The sequence below is a fragment of the Protomyctophum bolini genome (assembly GCF_963924005.1).
Source record: "Protomyctophum bolini genome assembly, chromosome: 1".
In the NCBI taxonomy this organism is placed as follows: Eukaryota; Metazoa; Chordata; class Actinopteri; order Myctophiformes; family Myctophidae; genus Protomyctophum; species Protomyctophum bolini.
Genome location: NC_137862.1, coordinates 41,626,286 through 41,638,299, shown reverse-complemented (window position 1 = coordinate 41,638,299; position 12,014 = coordinate 41,626,286). Strand labels below are relative to the sequence as shown.

The window sequence follows — 12,014 nt, the reverse complement described above, 5'->3', positions numbered from 1 at the left end:
GCGAAAGGGCCTGTCTGTGTGGAGTTTGCATGTTCTCCCCGTGTCCCCTAGGGTAGGTACCCTCACAAAAAACATGCAGTAATCCTGGTCTCTAATCTAGCTCCCCCTGGCCAGCCTAATGGAGGGGAAAGGAACTGGTTGGAATAACGTGTTCCTTGCAACATCCGGCCGGGGAAACTCCCCCCTGTCAGGTGCAAATAAGCAGCTTTGGACTCCTCATGCATAGAAGGAAGCATGAAGTCAGTCCGCTGCCCTCCCCAGGTTGACAGAGGAAGTGTAGCGCTCAGGATTACATTATATAATTAACACTGGGTGAAAAAATGGGTTGCAAAATCATGAGATAAAATTACTCTACCTCTGAGCCACTGCCGCCACATAAATGTAGTATAGGCCTACAGTAGGCCTATATCATATCATTTAATATTCAATTATGTTTTTCCACCCAATCAAAGGTGTTATGGTCATGATTCACCAGGATCCTGGTTGGCTGGATTCTAGGCTTAGAATAATTGATATAAATATTTGATCAAATGGGAAAAATGAGTTTTCAGTGGGTCCAGAAAACCACGCCCACTGCTATGCTCTATTGCAGTGGTTCCAAAACTTTTCCATGTCAAGGACCCCCAAATTGCACTAATTACCCCGCAGACCCCCATTTGAAAAACATATGCCAGGGACCCCCATAAGAGAAGAATGTTACGGCTCATAGCAGTGATAGGCATAGGCTACTCAACCCGTTTAATTTCAAGGACCCCCAGTTTGACATGCATTAGTCTACGGACCCCCATTTAATGGCATTTCTATCTCTGGGACCCCCAATTTATATTGTAAAATCAATGTTAATTTAACTCTGAGAGTGTACAGAATCTGTACACTCAGAGTTACAGGCTCATAATGGTCCATTTGGTTCCAAACTTTCATTTAGCTGGGGACCCCTGGGGGTCCCCGGACCCCCAGGGAACCACTGCTCTATTGTGTGTATGTTGTTGAATCCCACTAGGCCAGTTAAGATCCCATATTCACACAATTTATACAGACCATATCAGGTCGTATGTGAACAGACAATGATATTGAATTTGGCCTCTCTTGGAAATATTATTTTAGAAACTAGCTGATATCGCCATCTAGTGGCAGAAAAGATGAAATGCATTAATATGTATTTTTACATAACCCTTCCCGGAGAAAAAGACAAATCCATGTGACAAGATGTCACATTTACTTTTATTGTAAAGGTGATATTATTCCAAAATATTAATATGTTAGAGGAACAGAGAAAAAGGAGAAGGACAGGGAAACATCTAGAAACCATATACACAAGACTTTGGTAAGAATCCTGGGAGATATTCTTATCAAAAAAGAAAAAACCACAACAAAAAAAGAAAAATAACAAAGTCTTCTAAAAATGCTCCAAATCATATAGATTTCAGTCGTGGTGCATCTACAATGTACAGTAGTATAGTTGGGGCATTTTGTGTCCTATAAACAGTTATTTGAAGGCTTATAAAATACTGGAATGGCTGCAGGGGACCTGTGCTTTTTTAACTTATAATGCACTACTGAAAGATACCACAACAAGATATAACATTTATATATCTCATTAAATCAATTGAAATTTCATAATCATCATCAATATTCAAGATATTATTATACCACAACAAGTTTACAGTAATCTTGCAAAATAATCTTATATGTAACAGAGCTAGAAGTTTGAGAGCACATGAGAATCAGTCTGGTGGAAAAATCCAGAGCTCTCAGTTTTTGTACTGGGAAGCTTCGGGTTTTGAATTCTCTGCATGACTGCTTTGTGGAACATTTCGTCTTAATGCCTCAGAAAGACCTTCAAGTACAGTATATATTCCCTTCTGATGGCCATTCATCTGAATGCACAGGATGAGAGGGATTTAAGGTGCTCCGATCCATCGTCCACCGATCGGCCGATATTCACTCAAAATGACGCGACCGGTGATTGGCAATTTACCCGATCTGGAGAAATCGATCTTTAATACCACTTACTTAGCACTTATGATGCTAAAAACGTGTATACATGTCCTCTCAATTAAAACCGCGGGGTGCCTCAGATGTGTATACACGTCTTTTAGTTATTTTTAATGATATACTGTAAAATGGGATCGCTGTAATCCAACAGCGGCTGTGGCTAGGCAACGCCTTGTTCGGAGCTCCTGGACATGTTTTGCGCATGCGCACAGCCATTCACTTTCTCGTTGACGTTTTGATCAGAACGCCGATGTTCTGATCTGATCTGAGGTTTTGGGTGGAAACGGAAGGCGGGGCTTTTCAAAGTAGGCAACAAAGTCTTATGCACACCGATATGCTCTGAGGCTCAACGTTTCAGTCAAAGACCTTCAGGCTTCTTCAGGATGCCTGAAGAAGGTCTTTGACCGAAACATTGCAGGCCCATCTGCTTGGCACTATAGCGCCTTTATTCTGAAGAACAGTTTTGACGTGGGTTTTGTTAATTTGGGAAATATTCAACATTTTCCCTTACGTACAAGTTTGGTATCGGCCGATCGTGAGAAAAAACAATCTGTGATCGAAATAACCTGATCGGAGCACCTCTAGATTTAGCTATAGCAACCAAGAGTTCTCTTACATAGACACTATCTAGTCTCTGAATTCAACCAATACTGATTTAAGTGTGTGCCAGTTCAGCCCTAAACAGAGTGCATCATGGGATCATTGTGTGACATCACGTGTCACACCCTCTCTTGGTCCCAGCAGTGTCGTCCCTTAAAAGGACCACTTCACCACTTTTCAACCTACCTTCATATAATTGGTCCTCATTAATGTTCATGATAAAATGCCACAATTATTTTCTTCTCGGTCTGTGTCTCATAGGAGGGATGTGTGGCAGCTCGGAAACCCGTCTATCAGTGACATACATCATTAGGCAGATTTATTTTAAACATTTGTTTTTTAATATTTAGATTTTTATTGTGAGAACACATTGCAACTTTTCAGGAATAGAAAGCCATCCATCGATGATGTCCCTGGAAGATGGGTTTCTGACCTGCCCACAGCCCTCCTATGAGACACAGACCTCAGTAGAAGTACGAGGAAATTGTGGGATATCATCATGAACATTAGTGAGGACCAATTATGTGAAGATATGTTGAAAAGTGGTGAAGTGGTCCTTTAATAAATGACCCTTCTTCCACCCCACCCAGCCCCTTGTTGCCCTTCGTCTAGCCTCCTAGCAGGGGTGCACGTTACAAGCCCTGATCTCCTTCCTGTCTTTGCAGCTGGGCAGTTGGGCGCCCTTAAACCTCCGCTTTGCCGTCATCAGACGCTCCTGTATCCCCCCGCCGCACAGCTTGGTGCAGTCCGTCCAACTCGACCATGGCCTCATCTTGCAACCTGCGGGGAAAAAAGCATAAATAGTTTGAGCGTGTGGATTGATTGACCGATTCACCGCAAGGAAATAAGAAACACACACGTGCAGCGGTGGCACATGTCATTACGTCAAGTACTGTACAAGGAAAGAATTTGTACTTTACTTGAGTATTTCCAATTGCCAGTACGTGTACTTCTATTCCACTACATCTCAGAGGCAAATATTGTACTTTTACTCCACCACAATTTGTTGACAACTTTAATTACTAGTTACTTTTTAGATTTGGATTAGTATTAGTTACAAAACATACATTAACCACTTCAGCCCTATATACATTTTTGGCCGATCTACAAGCTCACAATATGTCACGATGCGATGCATTGTGAGCTTGTAGATCTGCTATTTTCAAACTATTTGTATACATTTGAAAATTTTAAATTTTACTTTTGGTACTTTAACTATACATTTTTGCATGCAAATACTGTTGTACATTTACTCACAGGCTTTTACTCGTAACGGAGTATTTCTATATTGCTACAGTTTATGCTATAGTTTTATGCTATAGTGAAACATTTGAGTAGTGTTTTTCCACCACTGGTGAAAGTTGCAGAGAAAGAGCATCAACCAACCCGGATGCTCGACGGTGGAGGTGATCTCCTCCCGGCCCTGCTTGCTCCTCCTCTTCTCGCGTTGCTCCTTGCGCCGTTTCTTCTCGTCGCTGTTGGCCTGGGCGCCGCCGCCGCCGCCGCCACCGCCTCGGTTGTTGTTGCACTTCCTGACCTTGCACTTCTTGCGCTGGACGGTCTCTGGACAGGCGTCTCCACCGAACTGGGGCTCCAGCTTCACCATGCGCGTCCGGATCACGTGGCCCTTCCCGCAGGACTTGTTGCACTCGGACCACTCGGTCCACTCCGAGACCATGCAGTCTGTGGCTGTAGGAGAGAATGATGATAATAATAATAATCTATATTGTATTTTATTTTTGAAGATTTTTGATTTTTGTGAAGTGAAGAATGACAGGAAAGAGGGAGAGAGAGAGAGACGGGTAGAGACATGCAACAAAGGTCGTCATGAACGGGACTCGAACGCCCTGGAAGGAAAGCAGGCAGGCAGGGAGGATTAGTGAGAGAGCAAAAGAAAACAAGATGAAACAAGGAGATTTAAGCAGTGATAAGGACAATATTTTGAGACTTTCCATCTGGCTGAGCTAATAATGTCATGCATACACGATAATCCTCCAGGGAAACATGCAGGATGAATGTTATCTCAAAGTGATTATGCAAAGCTGCCGACGTGTGAACATAATAAAATTCATAACAAGAGCAATACCTTTTTCATAAACTTTAACCGAAACACAAGGTTTGAACGCTACTTACAACACACTAACAATCTCTAAGAACAAAGGCCACCATCTGTGGTTTTCACGCTGTGTGATGTTACTTTATAACCACCCCCTGTATAAGAGTCTTGTTTTATGTTAATCTGTCTTCCTGCTCTTTTACTGTGTGTGACAGGAATATTAACTCCTCGTGCTCATGTGTGGATTGTGTAAATGTGTTCATCTGTGCATAGAGAGAGAGAGAGAGAGAGAGAGAGAGAGCCTGATCTTGGTGTTAATATGAGTGTAGACTCAGGTTAATCAGGTGCTGTCTACTTTTGACACTCTCTTCTTTTATCTATCGTGTAAGCTGCTCGTGTTATCTTTAGAAGCACATACTTGCCATACTTGCCAAATTCTATGTAGTTGCTATAACAACTGCCGCTAAAAAGCCTGCGCCCACTGCTTTGGAGAACCAATCCTGATGCAATATGCGATTCCGATCATTTCAAAATGATGCTTAACCATATAAATGAATAACCATAACACATTACACATTACAAATGTGTCATTATGCATGTTATAATGACTTATATTGAAGGGTGTGTGCGTGCGTGCTTGCTTACTGCGTGTTGGTCGACTGCACGGTACTTACGGCACTCTGGCAGCATGCACTTCTCCACCTGCTCCAGGTCCTCGGTGCATTCACCCAGCTCCACGGGGGACTTGAGCATGCGCTGGCGTGTCCGTAAGCCCTTCCCGCATGTAACGCTGCAGTCGCTCCAGTCCGACCACGGGCTCAGCATGCAGGGGATCGTGTCTGTATGTGAGAGAATTAATTCAGTACAGGTTCTGTCCGGCGGCACACATACCTTCATATCAATGTATTACACTAAATGCAAATTAAAATGAACAGATCAAAAATTTACGTAAAAATCACTATAAGCATGACCGACTACTTTTGTGGGAGTCATTATTACTGTGTATCGATTTGGCACACTTCACTAATTCTGAAGAGCTCATGAGAATAACGCATTATATTTGGAGGCGGCAGTGGCTCAGGGGTAGAGTGACCGGATGGAAACAGCAAGGTTCCCAGTTCGAACCCAGGCGCCCCCAGAGTTAGTGTCGAAGAGTCCTTGAGCAAGACTCTGAACCCCTAATTGCTTCCGATGTGTAGGTTGGTGCCTTGCATGGTTTCCGCCATCCTGAATGTGTGTATGAATGGGTGAATGTAATGCACACTCTCTGTAAAGCGCCTTGGATAAAGGAACTATACAGAGCCTAGTCCCTCCATGTGCCAGAAGTGAGAAGTGTACCTCCCAGCCCTGGCAGAGTAGTTCTGGAGTAGTTCCAATGGATTGTGTGCCCCTGGTTTTTCCCTAGTGGGACTGACCGAAACCCTGTTGACTATCACTGAGGAATGGATACGTCCCAGGTGCATCCATGCAATGTTCTTTTGTTATAAATGCACCATTTACCATTTTATTTGTCTTCATGATCCAGTGTAACTGAAATGTTAAGGATAGCATTTTCCTATTATAAACCTTATTCACTAGTATTCAGTGATTAAACAAAAACAAATATCAGCTCCACCCTACTACTGTGTATCCTAAACAATTAGCACAGGTGCAATTATGATACTTTGGTATTATCATTTTAACCTAGGTTTTTGCTACAGCCTAACAAATTAAATGCAGATTGGTTATTTGGCTTGCAGAGGCTTTCACCTTTGCTTTCATGAAATATCCGAGGCCATTAGGGTTTTATGCATTGCCGTCTCAACAGGGGGGCATTGGGGGAAATGTCAATGTAGGGGTCCTTGACCTGAGAAGGTTTGAGAACCATTGCTGTATAGCCCCATGTAGTTGCAATGCTGCTTATACTCACGGCACTCTGGCATCATGCACTTCTCCACCTCCAACACCTCGGCTGCGCAGATGGAGCCGTCGGCGGGTGGCATCTTGACCATGCGTTCCCTCCTCTTCATGCCCAGGCCACACGTGGCGCTGCAGGTGTCCCACTCGCCCCACTCTGTGACCAGGCAGCTGCTGGGCGCTGCATGGCAACAAGAACCCACAGGAGCTACTGTTAGCTATAGGCCTGTCACAATCATTACATAATATGGAACTGTTTCTGTTTCTGACCGAGGCTAAGTCATTGAAATTGTTTAACACTTTCGTTTTTCGTTGTTCAGTTTGACCCACCAGTGTTGTAGATACAGTATGGCTTATCAGAGTTATGTCTTGCAGAAAAGAGCGAGTTGAGAAAACAGGCTTGAAAGTTTGAAAGATTTATTTCATATTCACATACATTTTCTTTCTTTTGTCATTATTTGACTAAAATAGATGTCTGGTTGAGATTTTTTGCTGTGTGCATGTGTCAGTCTTAGACTAGACAAGGTTTGTCGGAGGGAGAACTCACTGCATTCCTCATTGACGACACACTTGTCACTCTCCTCTGTGGGCAGTGTGCAGACCGAGCCGTCCTCTGGGAACTGCTTGACGTAGCGCTCTCGTGAGCGCGTGCCCATTCCACACGACGCACTGCACGGAGACCAGCTGATCCACTCTGACATCATGCAGGTGGACGCATCTGTGGAGAGAAAAAAGTACTCAGATATTTGTACTTAAGTAAAAGTATGAATACTCCATAGTAGTTGTACTCCGTGACAAGCAAAAGTACCATATTCCAAATTTACTCGAGTAAAAGTACAAAAGTATCGGCATCAAAATGTACTTAAAGGACAACTTTGGGGTTTTTTCAACCAAGGTTCATGTTTTAGGTTGTTATTGGAGGAAGTAAAAGATGAGTGTTTCATTAGGTTGTTATTGGAGGAAGTAAAAGATGAGTGTTTCATTAGGTTGTTATTGGAGAAAGTAAAAGATGAGTGTTTCATTAGGTTGTTATTGTAGAAAGTAAAAGATGAGTGTTTCATTAGGTTGTTATTGGAGAAAGTAAAAGATGAGTGTTTCATTAGGTTGTTATTGTAGAAAGTAAAAGATGAGTGTTTCATTAGGTTGTTATTGGAGAAAGTAAAAGATGAGTGTTTCATTAGGTTGTTATTGGAGAAAGTAAAAGATGAGTGTTTCATTAGGTTGTTATTGTAGAAAGTAAAAGATGAGTGTTTCATTAGGTTGTTATTGGAGAAAGTAAAAGATGAGTGTTTCATTAGGTTGTTATTGGAGAAAGTAAAAGATGAGTGTTTCATTAGGTTAACTTGTTATTGGAGAAAGTAAAAGATGAGCGTTTCAGACAGGGGGGCATTCGAACAAGTGGCTAAATATACATTTTCTACGATGTTTTACGCCGATCTTTTTATTATTAGTCCTACTAGAACCCAGGAAATTACATCTGGCCACAAGTTGTTTTCCTGTTGTCTGAACGAACAACTGACTACTAGGAGGCTGCCATATACTGTGTGTCATAGGCTCAATATGTCACATGCAATGGATCCCGTGAGCTTTTGTGAACTGGTATGTAAATATCAAAGGTTGTTTCTTATCTGTTGCGCAACCTTTAATATCTGCAGCCACCCTAGGAGCAGAGTTATTAGGGGGCCAGTGTGATTCTCTCTCAGAGGTATGGACTATGGATGGATACGTTCATGACAACAATCACTACATGGTTACATTTCCCATGGGACCAATGAAGGTCTGTCTGTCTGAGGATGTTACCTCTGTGTCAGGAAGTGCACACATAGACATCAAAGGGGGCTTCAGCCCCTGCCCCTTTACCCGTTTGTAAAACAACTGGCCTTTTCAAACCAGGAATTGCAGTGTTTACTATGGTGAAATAAATGCACAATGCCACTCCTTTCCATGCCATGCTGGAAGGCAGCATGCAGGAGAATTGCCTTTTCTCCTGAACTTGAACACAGTATTTTACGTTGAACAAATTTGTTTAGAAAATCTCCATGTCGTATGCGAAAATAGCAGATCTACAAGCTCTCAAGCTTGCAGATCTGCTATTTTCGCTATTTTGGTCCAAAAGTGCCCTCTTTAGGGGATCTCAGCCCCTGCCTCTCTGCACGCCCCTGCTCTGTGTCCTCCTGCATGGTGCATTGATTCCTAACTGATCTGATCTGACCTTCACCTGCTCTTCATACTGGAAATTGATATTTGTAATACGATGTGTCAAAAGGTTATAATAGTCAGTGTTGGGAAATATTACTTAGGAGAGTAATATGTTACTTATTACTCCTTAGAAAAAGTAATAATATTACTTATTACTTGGAATCAAGACTAATATATTACATATTATATAATATTACATTACTTTTGCGCCCCCCACCCCCCGCAAAAAAGGGATGTACAACACAATATGTTTAGTCAGCTTATGTTAGAACTGAATCCAATTCTTTTGAATAATAATATTAAGAAGAAGAGTCACCAATCAGCCAAAAAAGGCTATATAATCTCCCTATAGGCCTTTTAAATGAAATGTTTTCAAGCCAACAAAACAAAAACAAAAAAAGTAATATGTAATATGTGCTATTTTAAGTAAATACCGGTAGGTATAATATTGTTTTGGCAGAGTAATACCTTATACTCGTTACTAGGAAAAGTAATAATATTACAATAATATATTACTAGTAACTAGTTAGTTAGTTTTGACATTTTTTTCTAATTCAGTTTGTTCGTTTCGCTAGTTTTGATTCATTGATTTAAACGCTTCATTTTAGTTTAGTTTGTATACGTTTTTTTGGGGGTTTTTTTTAAACTTTTATCCCACGATTTTGTAACCCAGTTTTCTTTTCACCCTGTGCCAATTATCTAATGTAATCCTGGGCGCTACACTTCCTCTGCCAACCTGGGGGGGCAGCGGACTGACCTCATGCCTCCTTCTATGCATGAGGAGTCCAAGCTGCTTCTTTTCACCTGACAGATGGGAATTTCCCCGGCCGGACGTAGCGCGTGGAAGGGACACGTTATTCTGACCAGTTCCTTTCCCCTCCATCAGGCGCCCTGGCTGGCCAGGGGGAGGTAGTTTTAGAGACCAGGATTACTGCATGTTTTTGTGAGGGTATCTACCCTAGGGGACACGGGGAGAACATGCAAACTCCACGCAGAAAGGCCCTTTCGCCAACCCCCGCCTCGGGTATGGGCACTGATGACGCGGAGGAGGGAACACGCCGCCAGTGCCCACGGCGTCCCCAGCGGGAATCGAACCCAGGACCTTCTAGCTGTGAGGCTGTTTGTATACGTTTTAGTGTTAGTGTTCGTTTTTTCGGCCCTTTTCAATCCTGCACCTTATGAATAAGTCAGGTGCAGGATTGTGTGAGTAACGTTTTCAAATAAATGTAGTCGAGTAAAAGTACAAAATCTGGATCCGAGATGTAGTGGAGTAGAATGAAGTATTGGAAATTGGAAATAATCAAGTAAATTACAAATACCTCCAAATTGTACTTTAAGTACAGTAAATATACTTAGTTACCTTACACGACTGGTATTTATTAGCTTGTCTCATAAACACCATCGGCCTGGCCGGCTGTTGCCACTTTATTGGCTGAGGGTGATCGTCGACGGCCCCTACGCCAATAAAGGTCTGCCTCAAACCAGCCCTGACCTTTAAAGTATCAACACATTTATCGGCGCAATAACCTTCAAACGCGACGAGAGCGATGATGAAAAACACTATCGTGCTCGTGAGGGAGAGCCCAGCGGACGCTGCAAGGCAGACCGGCTCTGCTTTCATTTCAGACAGCCAGGATTCATTTAGAATGTCTGTGAGACCTCATGAACCGGAACGCGGATATTACACTTAATATTTATACAGCATATATTGGATTTATTTTTTGACTGATGCCATCATCACAGTCTCACACACTATAGTCTCTCACTCTCTTTCCTGATGAGTGCTCACCCTCAGGCCCCTTTTCCACCGGTTGGGAACCGGTTCAGAACCAGTTTTTAGTCCATGAGCCAGACCTCCAAAATTGGAACGTTAATTATGAATTGAGTGTGCAAAACCATACCTATATTAAACTGTTTACAGGATTTGTCATATGTATCACACATTTTGTAATATTTTAGTAGGCCTATACGTGATAGGTGAATATGTAAAAATGTTATTAATAGGCCTGGGCCGTGGCTCAGCGGTCCAGGCACCTTGGCCGGTAGTCCGAGCCTGGCAGTGTGCCGCGCGTTCGACTCCCGAACCCAACGGCCTTTACTGCATGTCTCTCCCCCATTTCCTGTCAGCCGTATACTGTCTGTCCCTCTATAAAATATATAAAATAAAGGTCCCTGGAACAACATATTTTCAGATGGGGGTCAGCAGCCAATTACATATAATCTTGGGGGTCCTTGACATGAAAATGTTTGAGAACGACTGACACAGAAACATGCGTTCTTCAGAAAACTGTTAGGATTTAGAAGACATTTGTAGAATCGTCCTCAGGTCTAAATGGGTTAAAGTAAAACAATTGAGTACTTATTTTCCAAACCACTGGTGCTCACCCACCCTCGCTCTCGCTGCAGCCGGGCCCCATGCAGGGCTCAAAGTCCTGGGTGTGTGGGCAGGGCACGCTGAGGTCCAGCTGGGCCTTCAGCATCCTCTGCCTCATGCGCTTGCCCTTCTCGCACGTGGCCGAGCTGCAGGCGGACCATGGAGACCAGTTGGAGTAGATGCACGTCTCGGGGGTGTCATCTGCGGAGGAGGAGGAAGATGAAGGAGCCGTCGCTTTCGGTCGATTCATATCGGAATGCGCATTGTGCTGCGTGCCGTGCCTTGGTGGAAATAGCCGATCAACAAGCTGCACAACGCCTCACAGCGTGACGCGTTGTGAGCTTGTAGATCAGTCTATTCTTGGTGCGTCTATTCGACACTGACACGCAACTAAGTATAAATCCCTAGCCCCATTGCCTAGACGACCTTACAGGCGTATGCAAAGGCTCAACTTATGTAAGAGAAAGAGGAGAGGACAATGGAGCAGCACAGATATTTTAAGCTAGTACAAGATATCGACTAACGTTTCGACCTACTATGTGGTCTTCATCAGAGTCAAGATGGCTCAACTTATGTAACTTGGATAGCAGTTTATGTAGACATAACACTATAGTTATACGCATAGTTTCATTATATATATACTCCACTGTTAGGTTCTTAGCTTACGTATGATTCTTGATGACTATTATTTTATGTATTTGATGTCTTATTGTTTTTTGTTCTTGCTTACTGTAAATCGCTCTGGATTAAGAGCGTCTGCTAAATGCCTAAATTGCATAAATCAGGCTTGTACTGCTAACTGAGGCAGAGATAGAAGGAGACGAACAGTGCGTGCATGCGTGCGTGCCTGTGCAATGTCTGCATGTGTGTGGTAGGTGTTGGGGGTGGGTTTTC

The 12,014-nt window shown here is 42.9% G+C and overlaps 1 protein-coding gene across 1 annotated transcript in view; it reads right to left on the bottom strand.

Moving 5' to 3' along the window:
• Positions 1 to 1,202: 1,202 nt before the first annotated feature.
• Positions 1,203 to 12,014, bottom strand: part of spon1a (spondin 1a) — a 101,380-nt gene continuing 90,568 nt past the window's right edge. The window contains exons 11-16 of the mRNA XM_080759281.1: positions 11,136 to 11,321; positions 7,095 to 7,265; positions 6,561 to 6,728; positions 5,326 to 5,490; positions 3,982 to 4,284; positions 1,203 to 3,375 (exon numbers count right to left, since the gene is read on the bottom strand). Of these exons, the coding sequence (XP_080615407.1) occupies positions 3,212 to 3,375; positions 3,982 to 4,284; positions 5,326 to 5,490; positions 6,561 to 6,728; positions 7,095 to 7,265; positions 11,136 to 11,321 (1,157 nt within the window). The 3' untranslated portion in view covers positions 1,203 to 3,211. The remainder of the gene's footprint in view (positions 3,376 to 3,981; positions 4,285 to 5,325; positions 5,491 to 6,560; positions 6,729 to 7,094; positions 7,266 to 11,135; positions 11,322 to 12,014) is intronic.